At 46.6% G+C, this 25,172-nt stretch overlaps 1 protein-coding gene across 1 annotated transcript in view; it reads left to right on the forward strand.

Annotated features, from left to right (window-relative positions):
* CTH (cystathionine gamma-lyase) overlaps positions 1-6,550 on the forward strand; it is a 40,507-nt gene extending 33,957 nt beyond the window's left edge. Inside the window, exons 11-12 of the mRNA XM_060232016.1 lie at positions 1,156-1,294; positions 4,634-6,550. Of these exons, the coding sequence (XP_060087999.1) occupies positions 1,156-1,294; positions 4,634-4,660 (166 nt within the window). The 3' untranslated portion in view covers positions 4,661-6,550. The remainder of the gene's footprint in view (positions 1-1,155; positions 1,295-4,633) is intronic.
* The last annotated feature ends 18,622 nt before the right edge of the window (positions 6,551-25,172 follow it).

The raw sequence follows: 25,172 nt of genomic DNA on the forward strand, positions 1-25,172 counted from the left end.
ACTGGGTTTGATTCCCCACTCCTCTACATGCACCTGCTGAGGTGACCTTGGGTCAGCCACAAGTTCTCTCAAGGCTGTTCTGCTTGAGAGCAGTTCTGGGAGTGCTCTCTCAGCCCCACCTACCTCACGAAGTGTTTGTTGTGGGGGGGAAGGAGATTTGTAAGCTGCTCTGAGTCTCCTTTGGGTAGTGAAGGGCAGGGTATAAATCCAATCTCTCCTTCATTATCTCCCCTGTAAGATCTACTAGCATTTGTATTAAGGTGCGAGGCAATTGAACAGATTTCCTCCCCCTCTCTGCCCAGAGGGAATAAACACTTTAAAAACACAACTTGGAGGTTTTCCCATTTCAAACCTCCCAGGAGAAAATGCATTTCCTCACACAGGATAAGGAAGGTTGGTATCACACAGTGAAGGGCAGGGATATGATTCCAAAGGCACCCTCACTATTGTCAAAATGGAAGGTTTTTGTCCCAGGTTAAGCTCTGAAAAAGATATTTCTACAGGGTTAAAGGAGATGTAGTCTGTATGACTGTTTAGTTAGCCAGCCCCATGATATCACGAAGATTTTTCTGCCTTTCAGCACAGATACCTTGAGGAGCTTTGCACTTTAAAAAAAATGATTTTTTTAAAAAAATAATGATAAGCAGGTTAACACATACATGTATCACTTATAAAAATTGCTGCAAAGCAACCATCCTGTCCAAAGCGAGCGCTAATGGCTGTGCTGGTATTTACTGGAAAGCCTGTCTATACTTTCAGTTGCCAACCTGGTCCTGGTTGTGAAGTATATCATGTGAGATCTGTTTTTATGATGCCTGTATTCAGCCTCTGCTGTGGCTTTTTGCCAGCAGATTCTGTGTGTGGTGTGCCAGAGCCAAGGTTCATAGAGTCAGCTGCTTGCCTGTTTATATTGACACAGCAAGTCCAAACCCCCAGAATATGTGACCTGTGGGTTTCAGGCAGTAGCCTGGCATGACCCAAAAGTCCATGTTTAACTAGGACCAGACTAGTGAATTGACAATATAGTGTATGTGCTCATATAACTTTTTGCAATACATTGTTCTTTTTAAACTGTTGTATTACTGGCAATTGTTTGGTCTGTATCTAGCCTTTGATTTATTAATCTGAAACCATGAACTGTTTGTTCTTATTCAGTGCCCTCATGACTCATGCCTCCATTCCAAAGGCAGAAAGGGAAGCCCTTGGAATCTCCGATACATTGATTCGCATGTCTATCGGCTTAGAAGACTGTGAAGATTTACTGGAAGATCTAGACCAAGCTCTGAAAGCAGCAGTAAGTTACTCCATAGTTTAAGGCTCCAAGTATGGACATTTTGTTTTTCTTTTTTTAGATCCTTTATTGCTTAAGGCATTAATTGTATTTCTGGGTTGGTATTTCATGCATTAATTGTATTTCTGGGTTTGTATAAAGGCAGACCAGGGACTTCAGATCTCCCCTATCTTGGATGGGGTTATACTCCTTGAAAAGCCAGGTACACAGCTTGGGAGTGCTGCCTGACAGCAGTTTTGACCAGCTCCAGCTGGTGTGTCAACTGCATTCCTGGGTCAGTCAGATCTACCCACAGTGATCCATGCCTTGGTTACAGCTGGACTGAACTATTGCAGTGCACTCTACTTGGTGCTGCCCTTGAAGAGTGTTCAGAAGCTGTAGCTAGTACAGAAACTGTAGCTAGACTGCCGGTTGGGGCCAACTATCAAGACCATATTTTCCCAATAGTACAGCAATTATACTGGCTACCAATCTGTTCCTGAGCCCCGTTCAGGGTGCTGTTTTTGTCCATTAAAACCCTACATGGCTTTGAGACTAAGGTACCTGAAGAACTGTCTTCTCCTATACATTCCTATGCAGGAATTACAGTCTGATACCAAAATAGCCATGCCCGAATAACAGCCAATATTATTTGGCTTTTATTCAGGTATGGTTAGAAGGCATTTAAAGTTTAAACACTTTTTGAACTCCATTATACCATATGAGGATGGGCCCTGTAAAGTATAATGGAGCTGAATAAAATGGACCTGAATTGGAAAAATATTGATTTTTTTTTTTTGCTCATTCCTAGTAGGTACATGAGAGAGGGATTTTTCTGCAGTAGCCCCACAGTTATGGAATAACCTTCCCAGGGAGGTACTCATGGCCCTATCACAGTCAACGTTCAGCTGAAGACAGTTTTATTTAGAACTGTATGGTGAGCAAAGGCTTCTTAGTAAGCTCGAGAGTCATGGAGTAAAAGGACAAGTCCTCTTGTGGCTCAAAAACTGGCTAATTAAGAGGAAAAAGAGTGGGTATAAATGGGCAGTCTTCACAGTGGAAGACGATAAGCAGTGGGGTGTCGCAGGGCTCAGTACTGGGTCCCATGCTTTTTAATTTGTTCATAAATGATTTGGAGTTGAGAGTAAGCAGTGAAGTGGCTGAATTTGCAGATGACACTAAATTGTTCAGGGTTGTAAGAACCAGAGAGGATTGTGAGGCACTCCAAAGGGATCTGTTGAGGCTGGGTGAGTGGGCATCAACATGGCAGATGAGATTCAATATGGCCAAGTGCAAAGTAATGCACATTGGGGCCAAAAATCTGAGCTACAAATACAAGTTGATGGGGTGTGAACTGGCAGAGACTGACCAAGAGAGAGATTTTGGTGTCGTTGTAGGTAACTCACTGAAAATGTCAAGACAGTGAGCGATTGCAATAAAAAAGGCCACTGCCATGCTGGGAATTATTAGGAAGGGAATTGATAACAAATCAGCCAGTATCATAATGCTCCTGTATAAATCAATGGTGCAGTCTCATTTGGAATACTGTGTACAATTCTGGTCACCGCACCTCAAAAAGGATAGTATAGCATTGGAAAAAGTGCAGAAAAGGGCAACTAGAATGATTAAAGGTTTGGAACACTTTCCCTATGAAGAAAGGTTAAAACGCTTGGGGCTCTTTAGCTTGGAGAAACGTTGACTGTGGGGTGACATGATAGAGGTTTACAAAGTGATGCATGGGATGGAGAAAGTAGAGAAAGAAGTACTTCTCCCTTTCTCACAATACAAGAACTTGTGGCTATTCAATAAAACTGCAGAGCAGTGGAATTCATTGCCACAGGACGTGGTGGTGGCTACAAGCATAGCCAGCTTCAAGAGGGGTTTGGATAAAAATATGGAGCAGAGGTCCATCAGTGGCTATTAGCCACAGCGTATTATTGGAACTGTCTGGGGCAGTGATGCTCTGTATTCTTGGTGCTTGAGGGGGCAAAGTGGAAGGGCTTCTAGCCCCACTTGTGAACCTCCTTTTTTTTGGCCACTCTGTGACACAGAGTGTTGGACTGGATGGGCCATTGGCCTGATCCAACATGGCTTCTCTTATGTTCTTTTGTTCTTAATATTGGCAATCCTGTTTGGAGTTTTTCAACTGTGACTTTTATGGGAATTTTTTTTGCTGTTTTTTAATGTTCTAGTTATGCTGTGAACTGCCTTGAATTCTTCAAGGGAGAAATGCTGCTAATAAATGTTTTAAATAAATAAAAATATTTTCAGTGAGTCCTGAAACCTCTGAGAAATTTAGTTGATCAGACAACTTAACAAAATACACTAGCTCTGTGAAATCTGTTTGCTTTTGTTTAGTTTACATGCAGGAGCTTAGATAAAAAATGAATTGAACAGTCTCTTCCATATCAGATTTGGCTCATCTGACATGCATATAATTTTTCACATGTATACAAATTCCTCCTGCCATATGCAGCTGATAAGCAGAACCAAAATATGTTTCTTTAATATTGTGGAATATATATTTGATATTCTCATGAGTGGCAAGAAACCTGGGTTTAGACTTCTCTAGGCCTCAGACAAGACTTCACAAGGTGCAGACATTCCTTAGTGTACATTCATGCAGAGTCCATGTGCTCTGTCCTCTAAGTATGCACACAAACTATTTCAACACACTCATCTGATCTGCATACTCATGTATATTCATATTCACTTTCCCTCTTTCAGTCCAATCTTCCCTCCATGCTCTGCTGAGGTAAACTCTGTAAACAGATAGTCTATTCAAGCCTAGCCAGTTTCCACTCCACTGCTCAAACTATCATCCTTGCTCTCTCCAAATTATCCTCTCCTAGCTCATTCACTATTTATGGACTTTGTTTCCTGAAGTTGAAAACACCTGCAGAAGGTGGGGCACAGTGCACATTACTCTTCCTCCACCTGTAACTTTTGATGGCTCAGCCTTTCTACTGACAAATTCTACAAAAGGACAGGAGGGAGGTTTATTCCTAATGTATCATACATACTATTTAAAAGTTTTTCGCCAAAGAACTGATGCGAGTAATAACAATAAGGAGAACTTAGAATAAGCCCCTAAAGAAAAATGTGTGTAATTTTCATGGTAATTCCTTTTCTTTGCAAAGTAGTCAAAATTACTTTAAAACGTAGTAAGCATTCCGCCGCTGTTTCCTGTGTTATTTTACCTAATTGCTGTTATTTTGATGTAACTGAAGAAGGCAGTTAGGAGTTTAAAAGCCTAATTTGGTGTATAAATGTGCTTTGTATACCAAATGTATCACTTCTGTGATTATTCAAATCATGAAAGAAAAATAGTGACACGATTCCGCTTGTTTTCTGTTATTACAGTTTCCTGATTATAAAGTCCGTAACTAGAAGATTTGATCCCTGTGCATCTGTAATAAAAGGAAAAGGAACCAAAAGCTTTGTTGCTCATGAATTTTCTGTGATTCAGTTCCTTAAGAAATGAAAAATTATCTTTAATGTTTTGAAAGCAAGCCAACAATGGAGACCTCCACCAAATTACTTGACTTAAACCGATGCCTTCTATCAACATTGTGTTTATTGGTCTAAAATTCTTTCCAGGATTGTTTCAGATTGGCAGCTCTGTTGGTCTGCAGTAGAAGAACAGATTCGTGTCCAGTAGCACCTTAGGGACCAACAAGATTTCCAGAGTATAAGTTTTCAAGAGTAAAGGCTCCATTTGCTAGATGAAGATATCTGGGGGAAAAAGGAGCTCAAAGGTTTGCACTCTGAAATTCTTATTGGACTCTTAAGGTCATCCTGGCCAGGTCCAGCCGGGACTCAGCCCCTGCTGCCGCACCCCCCCCCCCAGCTCACCGCAGAGCCAGCATTGCTGGCCAAAGACATCAGGCAGCCCCGTGCCCCTAGGCTGGGGGGCAAGTGACACCGGGCCACCAGGCAAGGCCCCAAATCCAGGCAGGCCATGAGGCTCCCGCCAGCCCCAGGGATGCTCCACCAGCACCATCAGGCCCCCACAGCCCCCAGGAAGGTCTGCCACCCACCGCATCCTCTCCCTTGTGGCCGGAAGCCACAGCAGGCCCACAGGGCTTGCCACAAGGAGAGCAAGCTTCAGCCCATCATGGGCCCGATGACGGAGCACCAGAAGACACCCCGCCCTCAACCTGGGCATCTTCCCTTATGTGGAGGGTGGGACCTGGAGGAGGGCGGAGGGGTGGAGCCAGAGGAAGACTGAGAAGTATAAAAGGAGGGGATGCAACACTGAAGGGGGACCAGTGATGACAGAGGCGCAGCTGATCAAGGCTGAAGGGGCTGTACAGGAGACGAAGAGAGAGAGGGATGGGTCGCACCTGTGCCAGCCAGTGGGGTGGCAGGTGCGCTTAACCTGCCCCCTTCGCTGATCTGAGGCCCCCTTCGCTGCCATAGAGGGGAGAGCCTCCCCCACAGGGAAATAGGCAATGGCCACCCGAGGAGGTGGGGCACCACAAAGATGCTACTGGAGTCTACTCTTTCCAGGAGTAGATCTGACATGGATGTGAATGGGACATCTAGTAATATCTGAAGATACTTAAAGCAGTTCATAATGCTTGACCATGTTAAAAGGATATAGCCATTACATCAGTACCTCCTGTTCCTTCTGCTCCTCTTTAGGTTGCTGAATTTTTAAAAACATACGGAGCTGTTTCTTTTTTTAAAAACTTCAGATGCAAAAAGTGGTATCAGATCAGTTCCTTCAATGATGTTATTTCTTTCTTTTGTGCAATACAGAAAAAATGAAGTTAAATGAGTTGCATGGTGCTGCATGCATTGGGTTGAATCCAAACATGCACAATCAGAAGGATCTCAACAATTACATCTTTCCTGCCTTCTCTCAGTAGCCCCAGATCCTCTGAGTGAGCTGGAAATCAGGCAAATCCCCCCCCCCCCACCCAGGTCTTGTGTGAATACAGCAAAGCTGGCTCATTGAAAGCCACTGGGGAAGGGGGATGCAGGAAGTATTCACAGGCAAGTACCTTCTGCTTACACAAGTTTGGATCCAACTCATTGTGTTTAAAAATTGAATCTTGAATATCTTCTGGTTTTAATTTTAGAATTGCCAGTCTATGTTTATGTTTAATTATTCAAGTTGTATCTTTAAATTATGTTTCTTGATTTTACTTTGAGCAGTTTTAATTTTGTATAAATCTGTTGTTCCAGTATGAGATGAATTAACTGTAGTAATAAGTAATAACAGATTTCTGTTTATTTCCACAGCTCATAAAATAAAGCAAAGTTGATTTTTGAGTCTAGTCTCTTGAATAGTTACGGAACTGTTCAGCACATAGAAGAACAGAACCAGCTGAGGGGAAATCAATTTGGCCTCTTCAAAGGAAACTCCTACCTCACCAGCCTTTGGAGTTCTTTGAGAAGGTTTAAAACATTAGATGATGATATTGGATTTATATCCCGCCCTCCACTCCGAAGAGTCTCAGAGCGGCTCACAAGAGCTTTACCTTCCTCCCCCACAACAGACACCCTGTGAGGTGGGTGGGGCTGGAGAGGGCTCTCACAGCAGCTGCCCTTTCAAGGACAACCTCTGCCAGAGCTATGGCTGACCCAAGGCCATTTCAGCAGGTGCAAGTGGAGGAATGGGGAATCAAACCCGGTTCTCCCAGATAAGAGTCCGCACACTTAACCACTACACCAAACTGGCTCTCCATATACACAAGTATTAGTTTTAAGATGTCCCCAAACTGTTGATCCATTCAAATAATGAAAAGAGGAACTACATAGTAAGCTTCATTTATTTATTATTTTATTTATTTATTTATTTGGTGACTTCTATCCCACCCTTCCCACAAGTGGCTCAGGGCGGCTTACAACGACAATAAAACAATAAAACAGTAAAATCAGAGCAAGTTATTACATTTAAAATCAGACAATTAAAACCTAAAAACCTTAGAATTATAACATTAAAACTATACAGTATAATCACAGAAATCTGGTAGCTACATTATCTAATCAGGCATAGGCTAACCGGAAGAGGGTTGTCTTACAGGCCCTGCGGAACTGAGCAAGGTCCCGCAGGGCCCTCACCTCTTCCGGTAGCTGGTTCCACCACATAGGGGCCATTGTGGAAAAGGCCCTGTCTCTAGCTGCCTTGAGACCCACTTCCTTGGGCCCAGGGATGGTGAGCAGATTTTGAGTGCCAGACCTCAGTACTCTCTGGGGAACGTGTGGGGAGAGACGGTCCCTCAGGTAGGCAGGTCCCAGGCCATATAGGGCTTTAAAGGTGATGACCAGCACCTTGTACTGGACTCGGTATATTATTGGAAGCCAGTGCAGAGCCCGAAGGCCCGGCCGGATGTGCCCCCACCTTGGGAGGCCCAATAACAGCCGGGCCGCAGCATTCTGCACTAGCTGCAATTTCCGGGTCCGGCACAGGGGCAGCCCCATGTAGAGGGCATTGCAGTAATCCAACCTCGAGGTGACCGTAGCGTGGATCACTGTTGCTAGGTCGTGGGGGGCCAGGAAGGGGGCCAACTGCCTTGCCCGTCTAAGATGAAAAAACGCGGACTTGGCAGTGGTCGCTATCTGAGCCTCCATCTTTAGCGACGGCTCCAATAGCACCCCTAGGCTCCTGACCCTGTCCGCTGGCCTCAGCGGTACACCGTCAAAAGCTGGCAGGGGGATTTCCCCGCCCGGTCCCCGACGGCCCAAACAAAGGACCTCTGTCTTCGCAGGATTCAGTGTCAGTCCACTCAGTCTGAGCCACTCAGCCACGGCCTGTAATGCCCGATCCAGGTTTTCTGGGGCGCAGACCGGTCGGCCGTCCATAAGTAGATAGAGCTGGGTGTCATCATCATACTGGTGACACCCCAGCCCATACCTTCAGGCAATCTGGGCAAGAGGTCGCATATAGATGTTAAATAACATCGGTGAGAGAACCGCTCCCTGGGGCACCCCACAATTAAGTGAGCGCCTCTGGGACAGTTCCCCCCCAATCACGACCCTTTGTCCCCGACCTTCAAGGAAGGAGGAAAGCCACTGCAAGGCCAACCCCTGAATCCCCGCGTCGGCAAGATGGCAAGTCAGCAACCGATGGTCGACCGTATCGAACGCCGCCGATAGGTCCAACAACATCAGTACTGCCGAGCCACCCCGATCCAGATGACGTTGAAGGTCATCTACCAGGGCAACCAACACCGTCTCCGTCCCGTGACCTGGACGGAAGCCGGACTGAAGTGGGTCGAGGATGGAAGCGTCCTCCAGGAAAGTCTGTAGCTGCCTCGCCACTGCCCTCTCAATAAGTTTGCCCAGAAAGGGCAGGTTTGAGACCGGGCTATAGTGTGCCAATTGGGCCGGATCTAAAGATGGTTTTTTTAAGAGGGGCCGGACCACGGCCTCTTTAAGGGGCGCCGGAAAAAGCCCTTCCGTTAGGGATCTGTTTATGATATCCCGTATAGGATATCTAAGATCCCCCTGGCAGGATTTAATAAGCCAGGAAGGGCATGGGTCCAATTTGCAAGTTGTTGGGCGGGCAGATGAGAGAATCCTGTCGACTTCCTCCAGGCTGAGGGGGCTGAAACCGTCCAGGATATAATTCGAAGACATGCTCGGGGCCTCGGTTACGTTAACTGTCTCAAAATTGACAGGGAGGTCGTGGCGGAGTGACGCGATCTTGTCCGCAAAATAGTTCGCAAAAGCCTCACAGCCTATCTCTAATTCAACAGAATTTGGTCTGCCCTGGGGCAGAGTCGTCAGGTCTCGAATTATTTCAAACAATTGTGCCGGGCGCGAAGTTGCGGACGCAATCTTAGCCGCAAAGTATGTCTTCTTTGCGGATTTGATTGCCATCTCATAGGTCTTCAAACTCTCTCTATAAGATGTTCGGGTCACTTCGTCTCGAGTACGCCACCATTGCCTCTCTAGTCGTCTGAGGTCCCGCTTCAATTGCCGCAATTCCTGGTTGAACCAGGGGGACGGTTTGAGGCGGGGGCGCAGAGGACGCCTAGGCGCGATCTCCTCGATAGCCCTGGAGAGTCCATTGTTCCAGGACTCAACCAGAGCTTCCAGGGAATCGCCAGTGGGCCAGGTATCCCGTAGAGCCGTCAGGAACCGTTCCGGGTCCATCAGGCTCCGCGGGCGAGCCAAAATATGCTCTCCGCCCAAACGGGTTTGGGGTGCCATATCCATACGAGCCTTGAGGGCAAAGTGATCCGACCATGGCACTGCTTCTATTGCAATATCGTTCACTTGTACTCCCGCCGCGAAGACCAGGTCTAACATGTGTCCCGCCTGATGAGTGGGCGTTGTAACAACCTGGGAGAGTCCTAGTGTTGCCATGGATGACACCAGATCCATCGCCCGGTCGGAGGCCGCGTCGTCGGCATGAACATTGAAGTCACCCAAGACCAATAGCCTTGGGTACTCCAACGCCCAGCCCACCGCGGCCTCCACCAGGGATGGTAAGGCGGCGGCTGGTGCGTTAGGCGGTCGGTACACCAGCCAAATCGCCAACCCCTCCCCAACGTCCCACATCAGGCCGGCACATTCAATGCCTGGAATCTCCGGGGCCGGGAGAGCCCTAAAGGTGTAAACCTCTCGTATGAGTAATGCCACACCTCCCCCCCGCCCACTAGTCCGGGACTGGTGGAGGACCGAGTAACCCGGGGGGGTCATCTGGGAGAGAGCCACAGTCTCCCCATCTCGGACCCAGGTCTCGGTCACGCAAGCCAGGTCCGCGTCCTGTTCCAGTAGGAAGTCTCGAAGGACACCGGTCTTATTATTGATGGACCTGGCGTTGCACAACACCAGTGTCGGAGGCGGGTAAGTTCGTCTGGTCCCACTACCTGTCACCGTCGGGATGGGACGCAGGCTGGAAGGTGGTCGAGCACTCTCATGTCTCAGCCTCCTTCGCTTGTAGATCTGCCTGCTCCCACCGTCATACCTTCCCCTCCCCAGGAGTACTGGAATCCCCAGGCCAGTCATCGTCTGTGGTGGATACCAGTGTGTCAACTGATGATAACGGAAATTCGGTAGGCAAAGTGCTGCTGTATCCCAGAAATACGGACTAGTAAGTACAGAGTGTTAAAGTGCAAAATTCTACTACTTATATTATTATTTGATTACAGCCCTACTGGATCAGACCAGTAGTCTATCTAGTCCAACATCCTGTCTCACAGAGTGACTAATCAGTTCCACCGGAGGGCTGTGGAGGCAGAGACATTCCCCTGGTGTTGCCTCCTTGCTCTGGGATTCTGAAATTTAGAGCCTCTGAACATGGAGGTTCCCCTCAGCCACCATGCTTAGTGGCCACTAATGGACCTATCCTCCATGAATCTATGTAATCTCTTTTTAGAATTGTGGCCATCACTACATCCTCTGTCAGCAAATTCCACATTTTAACCACTGTCTGTGTAAAGAAGCATTTCTTTTTGTCGGTCCTGAATCTACTGCCCATCAGCTTCATTTGGTTTCAGCTGTTTGATTTGTTAATAAATGATACAGAGTATAAGGTGATACATATTGGAGCAAAAATCATAACAGGATCTTAACTGTTACGGCCTGAATGGGGAAAGATTGTGGGTTTGTAGTGGTCAGTTTGGTGAAAATGCCATCTCAGGTTGTGGCTGTGGTAAAAATGCAACTCTGTGCTGGGCGTTATTAAGAAAGGGATTTGAAATAAAACAACTTCTGTAACTCCTCTGTATAGATCTGTGGTATGGCCTCCTTTGGAATAATGTGTGCAGTTATGGTCACCATATCTCAAAAAGAACATTGCAGAAGGCTACCAAGATGATTAAGGAGTTGGAGCACTTTTCCTATGAGGAAATCTGGCGCTTTTCAATTTAGAAAAAAGGCAAGGAGGGATGTGATAAAAGTTTATAAAATTATGCATAGGGTAGAGAAAATTGATAACTTTTCCTCCTTCCTCATAACGCTAGAACTGAGGCTAAAAACAAGGAGAAAACTATGCAAACCAAAAGCAAACAAGAAGAAAACTATGCAAACCATGGACAACTGCTGCAAAAATATGTCTATATTGTCACAAAATTTTAAAGTACTAAATATAAATTGTGTTATTTTTACAAAACCATTACTACACGGGCTGTGTGCAAACAGCCTACAAATAATGCTCTATTTAGGCTCAAAGAGAGATAAATAGTTCATACAAAAACTCCCCATAGCAGACAAGGCTTGAATGATTTCTTCTTAAAGCTGATAAGATCTTGTCAAATTCAATCCCTCCATCCTGAAATGGAGAGGCATGAAAGTGTGACAGAAAGCTGGCAAAACCAAGCTGTTTTTCCCCTTCAGGGCTTGGTCAGACGCATAATTCTAGGACAAAACTTACAGTCAAAAGCTCACATTGAGTCTAGCAACAAAGCTGGCATCTTCAGAGCGATCTGAGGACAATACAAGAACACATGGGCACTCAATTAAATTAAGGAGCAGTAGGTTTAGAACAGATAAAAGGAAGTACTTTATCCAAAGAATAATTAACGTGGAATTCACTGCCACAGGAAGTGGTGGTGGCTACAAGCATAGACAGCTTGAAGAGGGGATTAGATAAGCATGGAGCAGAGGTCCATCAGTGGCTATTTTGTACAAGGTATACATGGAATACTATGTTTGAGGCAGTGATGCCCTGTATTTTTGGTGCTTGGGGTGTAACATTGGGAGGGCTTGTGTCCTGGCTCCACTGGTGGGCCTCCTGATAGCACCTGTTTTTTGGTCACTGTGTGACACAGAGTGTTGGATTGGATGGGCCACTGGGCTGATCTAACATGACTTCTCTTATTTTCTTATGGACAAGATGACTAAAGGGTTGTCCAGAGGAGAGTAATGTGAGCCAATTTGGGCTCCCACTGGGGAGAAAGGCAGGGTATAAAGTAAAATGTCATGTGCCTTGGCACCTTTTGTTCTATACTGATAGCACAGTGTGCTCCGGGTAATGTAGGGCCAGTTTTTAAATAATACTCAGGACTTGTGGAATGAATCTACATATGCTTGCTAAAGTATACTTGGTGCAACTACTTTCTAAATCTGGAAAAGCAGCAAGTATTTAACTTCATAACTGTTACATATTTCTGTGATCATAGGATGAATGAGACCCAGTGTGTTGCACTGGTTAGTGTGTTAAACTAGCCTTGGTAAGACTTTTCAAATCCTTATTCAGCCATGAAGTGGGTGACCTTAGGTCATCCATAATCTCTTGACCTAATCTATCTGTTAGGGTTGTTATAAGGATGAAAGGGAAATCATAACCTTGGGTAAAAGGGCAAGGTAAAAATGTGATTAATCAAAAGCTGCACAGTCCATGCACTATAACACTAAGGAAGTTTTGACCCATGATACACTATCTACAAAGACTCACAAATTTCCATCATTGTAATCTTTTCAGTGGGTGTGCTTCCTCATGAAATAGTGACAATAGCAACCTTCTAGGAGGTATATAAAGATGTGGGGAATACAAGCATTCCTGATTAAATGTGGGAGGAAAGTTGCTGGGTTCTGTTTGATTCTGGTTTTCTATGTTGTTCCACTGCACTCAATATGGACTAAATTCCCATTTTAGATTATGAACTGGTAGCTTAAAAGGGAGACTGAAATGAAAAAATAAGGAGTAGATTAAGACTGGGAAGGGCAGCCATGAAGAAGTTTAAAAAGTGTAATTATGTGTCTCTGATGACCAGGATCAACATATTTCATACCATAGTATTTCCCATTGTTGTGTATGGGCATGAAAGTTGAACAATGAAGAAAGGTGATTTATTTGGAGGAGAATTTAACAGATGCTACAATTTGTAAAAAAACCAAAACGACCCAAAACAAATAAATGAGTTCAAATCAAGCCTGAACGCTCCCTAGAAGCTTAAATGGCTAAACTGAGTGAGGCTATTGGTAACTTTGTCACATTATGAGAAGACAAGAGTCACCAGGAAAGACAGTAATGCTAGGAAAAGTTGAAGGTAGCAGGAAAAGAGGAAGTCCCAACATGAAATTGACTCAGTCAAGGGAGCAATGGCCATCTGTTTGAAAGACCTGAGCAAATCTTAATGACAGGACATTTTGGAGGTCATTAATTCATAGGTCACAAGTCAGAAGCAACTTGGCAGCATTTAACACACACAGCCTAAATTGTGACTTCAAGTCTTTGCAAATTTACCACTGATCATGGCAGGATTTAATAGTAAATGTGTATCATTTCATCTGTGAATAGTTGAAGAGAAAGTAAAAGAAAGAATCTTGTGGGGCTGTTATGGATTCTACTCTCCTTTTCCTTGATGAGACGTCTAGCGCAAAGGAGCCAAACTTTAGAAGAACAGACTTCGGGAGAACATTCTGAAAGACTTAATTCTTCCTTATCAGGTTTTAGCTTGTGAAAATTAAAAATGGAAAAGTTTATTACAGCTGGCTAAAGAGCCTTTGTTAAACAAACACATAATGTGTTTTACAGATCATTTGCATGTTGACTCAGAAGTGAGTCCCATTTTGCTCAGTGGTGCATTCTCCCATATGATTGTAGCTTTGGAAGCATATGGTAGAAAGTCAATGTTTGCAGACAAGAACAGTTGGATGTCAGGAAGTGTTGTAAGTGAAATACAGTAAATTTTCTCCATACCTTTAACACTGAGACTTTATTGAGTTTTTAAAAATAAACTTTTTGGGGCTAATGAAAATATAACAACCTTGGCTGACAATCTGAGAAATGAGTTCTGCTCTTTCTTGATAATGCATGGATTTTCTCATTAAGCATTGACATTGAATTTTGTCAGTTCTGACTCTGAGACAGACTGCTGGAAGAAGAGATGGAATTAGAGCCTATGAAGGCCCTAACTAAAGATCTGAGGGGCCAGTAATGCAGTTTCATCATGAATTCTGATTATAGTAGCTTTTGCAGACCCTATGGGCAGAGATTTTTTTTAAAATCTAACTTGTCAAACTGTGTCCGAGATTTAGACCGTAGCCCATGAAAACTCATATGACCAAAAGTTACCACATAACTCATTGGGAATAAAACTACCATTCCCAGAAAACAAACTTTAATAGAGACTCCAAAAGTAAAGATGCTGAATTAGGATCTAACTCTACATTACATTGTCCTTGCATCAACAATGTGGCTTTCTGGTTCTCTCAACCAGTAATGTGCTGGGACTTCTATGTTTAAAACTTAATTCCCAGGTGTGCAGGGTCCCAATTTGGCATCAGCAGTGAGGAACCTTAAGACCTCCCCTATAGTGCCTTTGTGTCTTGAAATGGCCAGGACCACTAGTTGGCCTATTATAGAATCTTATGTATATTTTAACAGAATTAGTGAATTATCTTTATATTCTTTATTAAAATTGAATTTACATTTTATTCTATGCTTAGGGTTGTCAAATGGCTTGGGAAATTCTTAGAAATTTGGGGTTGGTGATGGAAGAAGGGCGGTGGACTTTTCCAAATGACATGCCATGGCAGTGTAATATTACTTTTGGCTGCATAACTGATCTCACAATGCTGAGGAATGCTCTAGGATTCACCCAAAACTCTAGTAAAAACCACAACCTTTCAGGTGTGTCCTAAAGTGTTTCACAAGGCAGTGATATCTCATACAGTTATACAGTGAAAGTGATGGTACAGCATTTTGGGACCCTGTTTCTCTCCTCCAATTTCCTCACCTTCCTGCCCTGTGACAGCATGGTGCAAAAACATGGCCAGCCTACATGGAGAGATGAAGTTTGGGAAGAGCTCAGTAGGGATGTGATGAAGTTTGGGAAGGGAGCTCAGTAGGGATGTGATGCCAGAAAGTCCACCCTCCAAAGCAGCCACTTTCTTCTGGCAACTACTCCCTATAATTTCATGAGAACTTCAGGCATCGCTTGAAAGTTGAGCAAAACACAAAAGGAAACATGAAAGAATAAATGTACAGCTTACTCTTGCTATATAGTATTACATTTATCACCATTAAGTCAACCAAGCCAATGTGATAATTCACAAAATTAACAATTACATAAGCACAAAACAGTTGCTTTTATTTTAGAGAATCCCAATCAATCCACTATGAAGAATGACAAAAAAAAGGACCCACAGACTGGGTCAATATAATTGCTCACAAGAAGAGTGGCTGCATGCGAAGAAACGTACCAGGAAAATTCTTGTCCTATTGTAGATTATGCTTGTCACCCCTCAGATTTAGCAGGAGCTGACAGGAGCACAGCTCCTGAACCTTTCTGAGGGTTTCCCCTCTTCCTCCCCACCTATCTTGTCCATTGAATAGTAAGTGCAGCTGTATAACAATCCCTGGATTAGGAAAGCAGGTAGCCAGCCAGCCACCAGGAGCTTTGCCACACCCCCAGCAGCCCTCATTAACCCCTGGAGAAGCCCATGCCACCCTTTCTTCACTTATGTGATTTTGGACAGCGGGTGGCTTGCTGACTTTTTGACTGGGGGGGCAGCCCAGGAGATAGGTGGGAAACCCTCAGAAAAAGCAGGTAGCCAGCCAGCCACCAGGAGCTTTGCCACACCCCCAGCAGCCCTCATTAACCCCTGGAGAAGTCCATGCCACCCTTTCTTCACTTATGTGATTTTGGACAGCGGGTGGCTTGCTGACTTTTTGACTGGGGGGGCAGCCCAGGAGATAGGTGGGAAACCCTCAGAAAAAGCAGGTAGCCAGCCAGCCACCAGGAGCTTTGCCACACCCCCAGCAGCCCTCATTAACCCCTGGAGAAGCCCACACCACCCTTTCTTCTCTTCTTATGTGATTTTGGCTCTGCCACCTATTTTTTTTTTTTTACAAAACAACCTCTTATGCTTGTAGTATATGATAAAAGTTATTACAGTACATGGATGTGATGCCAGAAAGTCCACCCTCCAAAGCAGCCACTGCCTCCTGGCAATTACTCTCTGTAATTCCTTGAGAACTTCAGGCATCACTTGAAAGTTGGCAAGCCCACCTGTACAATGCATTTTGTGGCCACTAGACCCTTGGTCTTTTCTTTTGATACCTCCTACATACGTCTGCCTGTAAGAAGTCAATACATTGTAGGACTGTCAATACCTTGCTGAGGGTGAGGGAGTCTATTCTCTCATTTCCTTCCACCAATCCACATGGCCGAGAGAGAGAAAAAGGTCAGAGTTGGGCTGACAGTGTGACCTCACTTCAGGGAAAGACCTGGAAGTTATGTTAGTCATCTCTAGGGTAGCATGACATCAGGTGCAAGTTACCCATGGGAGCTCAATTTTAAAGCAATGCAGGTACCTGATTCAGACTGGGACCACAAGATGGGCAGGAGAGACAACAGTTTCCCCCTTATGCCATTTTTCAGAACTTAAAATTTTATATGTTCTAGAAGGGGGCAGTGCTGCATGTGCAAGCATTAATTGCAGGTGTGCACCCCCCCCCCTCAATGTGGCAATAATTATTCCTGGGTCTGGAAAAATGAAAATAGGGAAAGGCTGTGACCCCCCCCCCCAAAAAAAAATCATGGTCCAGATCCAAATGGCCCCCTGTGACACTTTAGAATTGCATTCCCAAAGGGAACTCACAGTTGCTATCTAGCTGCAATCATGGTATGGTGATCATGTGCTAAATATAAAGTAGCCTAGGCCTTAGGTAAGCAAGCGTTAGCCCCATTAGCAATACTAGAATAATAATATTAGCCTACTTTATAGGGTTACTGAAGCAATTACTGTGGTATTGTATGTAAAATACTGCTAACCTGAAAGAGCCATATAAATGCCAAGTATCATGACTATTTTCCAAAACAGATTAAATGTGGGAAAATAACGTTTTACCAACATTATCAAAATTGGGACCACTACAATATAAACCGAGATTCTTAATGATGTTTATATTGAACTTTTAATATTGGGTTGGATCCTACCAATCTTTTTTGTTAACAGCAGACCCTCCTTCCAGTGTGAGGCTCTTCTGCCAGAGGAAGACTCTGCTATTAGTAGAGAAGATTAATAGGCTCTGATTTGTTTTGATGGCAACATTTTCTGTCATGCTTAGGTAAAAACACAGAAGCACTATGAGGTAAAACCAGTCATTCAGCTTGAAAGAACACACAGTGCTTGCTAACCTTCCAACTAATCTGGAAGATACAGTACTACAGGGGTCCCCAACCCCCAGGCCGTGGACGAGTACCAGTTTGTGGCCTGTCAGCAACCGGGCTGCAGCCTGGACTCCTTGCCCTGCCCCCATGCGGCGCTGTGCAGCCTCGCCACCCCACCCCCTTGCAGCGCCTCCTCCCTTGTTTGTACAATTTTAAGGTCAAGGAAGGGGTGGTGGGGCTGCAGGGAACCGCAAGGGGACAGGGGGTGCGGCATGGAGCCACTGGGGAGGGCAGCGAGGTTGCACAGCACCGCAGGGGTGGGGCCAAATTTGGTGCCCCCAGCCCTGGGGCCGCGTTGGGCGGGCTGGTGCTGGTCCCAAAAAGGTTGAGGACCACTGAAGTACTACATCTATCATTCATTCAAGAATATTTAGGAAATCAGAGAAGAGGGGCCATAATTTCCTAGATGGCCCAAGCAGAAATTATTTTTCTTTCCTTCTCCCTTCTCCCTTTTCACCTGTTTATTGATGCTTTTATCCTTCTCCTAAACAGTATGGGATAGCTTAGCAGGATTCAATGCCATTAGCCAGAACTGAAGGGAAAACATCCCACAGTTTGTTTAGCAAGTAGTGTGTCTGCCTGTAAATTTAATGGCTTGGCTTATACACCTCAGTGTGCTGCTGTTAAAGGCAGTTTGAGCCTTGGCAGGTCTGCTATAACATAATAAAAATATCCACTTACAGGAAGCACAGCATATAAAAGGTGATTTGTGTGAATTTTTTGCTTGATTTTCTTAGGGCTGCAGAAGGCCCTCAGCCGCCTGAATGCCATATGGCTAAAGTCAATTGCTGTTGCCCCTTGGTAATAATGCACATGTAAATGTTGTCATAAGTCGTGACAATTTTGAAATTTATGTTCATTTGAGTCACTCATCCACCCAGCCACTGATTGTATCATTACCACTTGTGCAGTGTTTCTGGCTAAGAAAAAGTGCACATTGATCACCCGTATTGAACGGGCTGGTGCAAGACCAATTTTATCAAGGTAGAATTACATGTTGTAGTTGTGTGTCATTCCAAGGTTATTTTTAAAAGGTGGTCTTTTAAAAAAAAAAATTCGGGGGTGGGGGTGTGATTTGAACAGGGATCACCATCTGAGGATTTTTTTGGAGTGTGTGTGTGTGTGTGTGCGTGCAGGGTGGGGGTGGGGGTGGAGAACAGCCTTTCTATTCATGGCACATTGAAGCTGGAAGTCCATCCACAAAGCAGCTTTATTGGTAATATTTCCCTCAATGGATATAAAACTCCCTTGGGGTGGCAATTTTCAGAAAGGCAAAAACAAAAGCCTCCCCCACCTGCCCCCAGCCTAAGCTGTGAAGGAACAGATTAATGATGCAAAATATGGAGGGTTTAGATGAAGACAGTGGAGAGACCATCTCATCAGTGGATACGGTGGGGAGGGGGGAGAGGTTTGGAAAATAAGGGGGAGAGATCAAGCAGGAGAGCAAAGATTACATCTATTCTGCAAAGAAAATCAGATGAAAGAAGGAGAGATGCACTGTGTGTTGTTGGAAGTCTCTGTTGCAGTTCATTTGTAGGCTTGCCAATTCCCAGGTCCCAGCGGGGGTTCTTCTGCTTTCCCAGGATGCTTCCTGCCCCCAGTCAGCTGACTGTTGGGGGGATGACCCACCCCCAAAGCCACCATGTGATTATCCCCCTCTGGAGGCTCCAGTCTCCGATTGGAAAGGCTTCCTCTTGGGATGGGGTGTCTGTGTTACTTGGAAGAAGTTGGCTGCAACTCATGAGTAGAGAGGCCAATCCCTCACTTCAGAGTCACCAGAAACTGGGGGTGGTGGTAAACATCTGCTGAGCACTTCATTATTCCCTATGTGGAGATCAATTCTCATAGGGTATAATGTGGAATTGATCTGGAGGTTTCGGGGGCTCTGGGGAGGCTGCCTTTTGAGGTAGAGGCACCAAATTTCAGTATAGTATCTAGTGCCTCTCCCCAAAGTACCCCCCCAAGTTTCAAAATGATTGAACCAGGGGGTCCAATTCTATGAGCCCCAAAAGAAGGTGCCCCATCCTTTATTATTTCCTATGGAAGGAAGACATTTTAAAAGGTGTGCTGTCCCTTTAAATGTGATGGCCAGAACTCCCTTGGAGTTCAATTGTGCTTGTCACACCCTTGTTCCTGGCTCTGCCCCAATGTCTCCTGGCTCCACCCCCAAAGTCCCCAGATATTTCTTGAATTGGACTTGGCAACCCTATTCAGTTGGTATCCAGAATCAGACTCCCATTACTGGTTCTAAAGCCAGGCCACTTATACTGTTTGTTCCCATAGCATAAAATGGATTCATTTCAAGAAACAAAGGATTATGACAGAGGATAAATGAATACTTGAGGGTAGGTAATTTATTGGGGGGGGGAGGCTATAGAATTGACCAGGGTTTTTTTCCCCTGGAAAAAGAAATGCTGGAACTCTCAATAGGAAAATGAATAAGAAAGACATAGGTGCCCTTCATGAATTTTTGAACATTTTTTTTTGGGGGGGGGAGGGGGTAATTTTGCTTTCATGAAGAAGTTCCGGAATTCTGTTCTACTGTGTTCCCCCAGAAAAAAGGCCCTGGAATTGACTAAATGGCACCAGGAAGGGGAGTTTTTGATTGAATTACACTTCAGGATTACAAAACTGGAGACACAAAACTGAGTTATATACTCAATAGGAATTTTGGGGGCAATGGAAAGATCTGAACAGAAGGTTCCAGAGTCCAGACTATCACAGGGTATTTAATGTCTGAATTGTGTTAATGGTCGGTGATTGCATATCATGTGAAAGACAATACAGGAAGAGGCATCTTTGTGTTCTAGCCTGGTGTGGCTTAATAGTGGTCCTGTTGGCAGGCACTCCCTGATTTCTTCCTAAAAGGCTTCTATGACAGACCCGTCTACTTCCCTCCCTCAGAAGCTAGATTTTCCCTCTTGTTTTTCTATCCACCCACTGACTTAGCAGCCCTAGTAATGTATTTTCTTCTCCCCTGCAGAAACTTTGCCTGTCCCACCCTGTAAGTAAGATATATTTTGACTATTTACTCAGCCCAGGAATCTGAGGGAAGTTATAGGATTGTCCTTTAATTTAAACTCTTGGAAATGGCACTTGAGATGCTTTTAAAATTTAGAAATAACAAAAGGATTTATTTAACATCAAAGGGAAATATCAACTGAAATCAGGGGTTGAAATTACTGAGGTAAAATTAGTACAAGCACAGACTTTTGTTCTTATATCTCCGGCTAATGAGAGGTTCTTAAATTATTCACAGTTTCTTTGATCTTTTATATTGAGAGGCTTTTGTTCCAGTGTTTTCCCAAACACACTTTATTTGAGTAATCACTCACTCTTTTGCTGCCCAGAAGGCTTGTAAGCGATTCCCAGTACGCGAACCTCTTCTCTTGGAACATCAGTACTCTTTTAAGGTCTCTACATGTAGTTTCTAATCACACCAGACCAGGAATTCTGTACTCCTCAGAAATAATTCTGTACTTCTCTCTACAGTACAGGAATTCTGTACTCCTCTCTCTGTTTGACTGGGAAGGAAATCTTCTCTGTCTAGAAGATCTGTCTCCTTTTCTTTGCCCTGAAGGGGACTGTTCTGTACTACCCAAACTTCCTTGCCAAACTTTCCCCCAGTTCTCTGTCTGTGTTCAAACTGCTCTCAGCTAATACTGAATTCTGAATTCAGACTGCATTCAGTCAAAACTGTAATCTGAGTCTGCCAGCACTAAATAGGGTTGCCAAGTCCAATTCAAGAAATATCTGGGGACTTTGGGGGTGGAGCCAGGAGAAAGGGTGTGACAAGCATAATTGAACTCCAAGGGAGTTCTGTCCATCATATTTAAAGAGACAGCACACTTTTTAAAATGTCTTCCTTCCATAGGAAATAATGAAGGATAGGGACACCTTCTTTTGGGGCTCATAGAATTGGACCCCCTGGTCCAATCATTTTGAAACTTGGGGGGTATTTTGGGGAGAGGCACTAGCTGCTATACTGAAAATTTGGTGCCTCTACCTCAAAAGACAGCCTCCCCAGAGCCCCTGATACCTCCATATCAATTCCCCATTATACTCTATGAGAATTGATCTCCACATTGTCAGAACTTGTAACTTTCTCTCTGTCTGCCTTGGCCAAACCGACTCCATGCTGTAACTTAACACTAACACAGAGTCCATAGCCTGAGCAATTAACCCTGCCCTCATAGCTATTCCAAATATTTAGGGCTGCAGGACGGGCGACAGATAGTCTCTGTTCAACATCCACAGGTGCCCTTTTGAAGACAGGCCGTTTGGCCTTCACCACAGGGAAGCATCCTCCCTTCTGATAACGAAGCCTGGGAAGAGAGTCACTTGTCTGTAACCCGTGTGAATGATAGCTTTATTGTACTTTACTGATGGCATAAAATGTAACCAACTGCCGGGACTCGGCATTACTGTTATCTCGTTGCTCTAGCACTGTAGTTCTTCAATAAAGATCCTAACTTTGTAACAAGTATTGGAATCGTCTGAAGTTCGTTCCAGTTCTGACATTATAACAGTAATCCTTTTATTTTGGGGCTTATCTGGACTGGCAACCTGGCCCAATGGCGGCAAAGGCTCCAGACAACGGAGAGCCCAGCATCCCACCGGAGGAGGAACCTTTAGACCCGAAGGTAACGGGGGCGAGATGCAAACTCAAAGTCCCCGCACCCTTCTCCGTCGACGCCTTCCCCCCACGGACCTGGAGCCCGAGGAAATCCACGGCCGCTATGGACGCCGCGGAGCAGCGATACCGGGTCCTCGCCACAGGCGGAGGGGAAGGAGAGGAGGACGAGGCCAGAGACGAGGGACTCGGCACCTACGGCGGTGGGGACCCGATCCGAACGCTGCGCAACGAGCTGTTCGATTGGGTGAAAGAGATCCACGACGAGGTCCGCGCGTCCCGAGTGCTGATGGCCGAGGAGATGCAACAGAACATAGGCGCGATCCGCAACCAGATACGCGCGCTCCAGGGTGCCGTGCCCGCAGCGCCGATCCCTCCGCCCCTGGGCCCCGCGGGCGGAGGGGGGGTGGTCCTGCGGGGCCACCGCCGGTCGCCCCTCTGGCCCCGCCGCCGGGTGGACCGGCACCCCCCGCGCCGCCCGCGGCTCCAGCGGCCCCGGTCGCCCCAGCGGCGCTGGCACCTCCCACCCCCGCCGCCCCGGCAGCCCCGGCCGCGCCGGTGGAACTGGTGGTCCCCGCTCCCGCCGCTCCGGTGATGCCGGCCCCAGCGGGCCCTGCCGCCCCGGCGGGGGCGGATGGCGGAGGGACCAGAGAACTAAAGATTACGTTCGACGGGGACGAAGTCGAATACTTCACCATCCAGTGCAACACGTTTTTTACGCACTGGGGAGCGGGCTACCCCACTGAGGCGAGCCGGGTCGACCACATCGCCTCCAAGTTGAGGGGGCCGGCGCGGAAATGGTACGTGGGGCTATACACGGGAAGGAAGCCTGAGCTGGCCACGGTAGCCGACTTCCTGCAAGCGATGCTCCGTCAGTACGGGGATCCCTTGAGGGAGGAGAAAGCCATCGAGGCGCTGCAAAGGATCGAGCAAGGGAACCGCACAACGCGCGAGTATGCCACCGAGTTCATGGGCCACTGCGCGGCGGCCAGGGGCTGGAACGAGGTGATGAAGTACACCACGTTAAAGAATGGACTGAACGTGAACATCCTTGACCGATGCTACCACCAAGGGAGGCCTGATACCTTGGTAGGGTGGATCCAGCTGGCGGGAGAGGTGGAAACCGACCTCCAACACGTCGGGATGCAGCGTCAGCAGCAAGGCAAAAAGGGGGGGGAAGCCGAGTCCTGCGTCCGGCAAACCCGAAGGAAAGCGAGCCCCCGCAACCTCGACCCCCACCACCGCGGCTCGCAAGTGCTTTAGGTGCGGGGACCCGAACCACCTAGCCGCCAACTGTCCGGTGAGACAGACGCCGACCCCCACTCAACCCAAGCCGGCGACCACCGCGCAGAAGAAGAAAGGCAGTCGCTCCAAGGAGCCCAGTCGGGGCGCCATCGCCACCTCCTTGGCGATTGACGAGGATGTTACCACCATAGAGGAGTCCAGCGAGGAGTCCTGGGACCAGGAGTCGGCGGGAAACGGCAGCGACCTGCTTTAATCAGTGCCGCAAAGCAGGTCCAGGAAACGCCGGCACTACTGACGGTGAGAGTTACCGGGGGGCTATTGTTCATGGCGGTCACCCTCCTGAACCCCAACCTTAAGCGGTTTATGCACGCCCGCACCCTGATTGATTCAGGGTGCACTCGAGACATTATTACCCCGCGCCTAGTAGAGGCGTTAGGACTGGCCACGTCCCCCCTACCCCACCCCATCCAATTCGAACAGATGGACGGGTCCACCATGAGGGGGGAGCCCTGCACCTTGGAGACCCAGGCGACCCCCGTAGGGACGGAAAATCACTAGGGGATAGAGACTTTCGTTATAGCCCCTTCGTCTTCCTTTGACGTGGTGGTGGGGGCAGGGTGGCTCGCCCGGCACCAACCGGACATTCGATGGGCTGAACAGATTGTGCGATTCCCTGATTGGCGGTGTGAGCACCACCACTGGAGGACTGAGTGGGGCCCTAAAGCCCCTCCCCAGAACGAAAGACTCTGCCTCACTCTTGAGGAGATAGGGGCGATCCCCAAGAAGTACAGAGACTTGAGGAAAGCTTTTAGTGAGCGGGAGGCGGACGAACTCCCCCCGCACCGCCCTACCGATTGTGCCATCGAACTAATCCCAGGGCAGGAGCTGCCCAAGGCAAAACTTTACTCAATGGGTTGGGTGGAGAAAGCAGAACTGAGAAAATTCATTGACAAAAATTTGAAACGGGGGTTCATCCGGCCGGCCACGGCCCCGCACGCAGCACCGGTCCTATTCCGCAAGAAGAAGGATGGTAGTTTGAGGCTTTGCACAGATTTTCGCGGGATAAACGGGATTTCCATGTCAAATGCTTACCCGATCCCGCTGATAAAAGATCTATTGAGCACAGTGGCCGAGGGTAAAATCTTCACCAAACTCGACCTCCGCGACGCGTACTTTCGCATGCGGATTAAAGAGGGGGATGAGTGGAAGACGGCATTCAACACGCCTATGGGACAATTCGAATACTTAGTGATGCCCTTTGGACTTCAGGGGGCGCCGGGGGTGTTCATGAACTTTATCAATGAGGTGTTGAGAATTTTTGTACAAGGGGGTGGTGGTGTACCTGGATGACATCATTATTTACTCAAAAGACCTTGAGTCGCATGTACCATTGGTGAGAAAAGTGTTAGCAACCCTATGCCGAAACAAATTGTATGCTAAACTGTCAAAATGTGAGTTCCACAAGACGGAACTAGATTACCTTGGGTTCCGGGTGTCTGGGGAGGGACTAGCGATGGACCCCGCAAAAATTCAAGCGGTCCTAGATTGGCAACCCCCTCGAACCCGACGGCAGCTCCAATCATTTCTCGGGTTCGCAAATTTTTACCGCGGGTTCATTAAAGGGTTCGCCCGGGTAATGCTCCCCCTCACTGAGCTCCTCAAAACAAAGGGAAAAGGGGACGAGGCGAAAAAACCCAGCGCACGCCTAACGTGGACGCCGGAGTGCCACCAAGCTTTCAATGAGCTCAAACAACTTTTCACCTCCGAACCGATACTAGCCCACCCTAATGAACTGAAACCCTTTGTGGTGCAATGTGACGCCTCCGACGTTGCCGTAGGAGCCATATTGATGCAGAGAAATGAGGGGGGGGGGGAACTTCGTCCCTGCGCCTATATCTCCCACAAATTCTCCAATGAACAGAGGAACTGGTCGGTGTGGGAC

Source organism: Heteronotia binoei, chromosome 2 (genome assembly GCF_032191835.1).
Source record: "Heteronotia binoei isolate CCM8104 ecotype False Entrance Well chromosome 2, APGP_CSIRO_Hbin_v1, whole genome shotgun sequence".
Classification (NCBI taxonomy): Eukaryota; Metazoa; Chordata; class Lepidosauria; order Squamata; family Gekkonidae; genus Heteronotia; species Heteronotia binoei.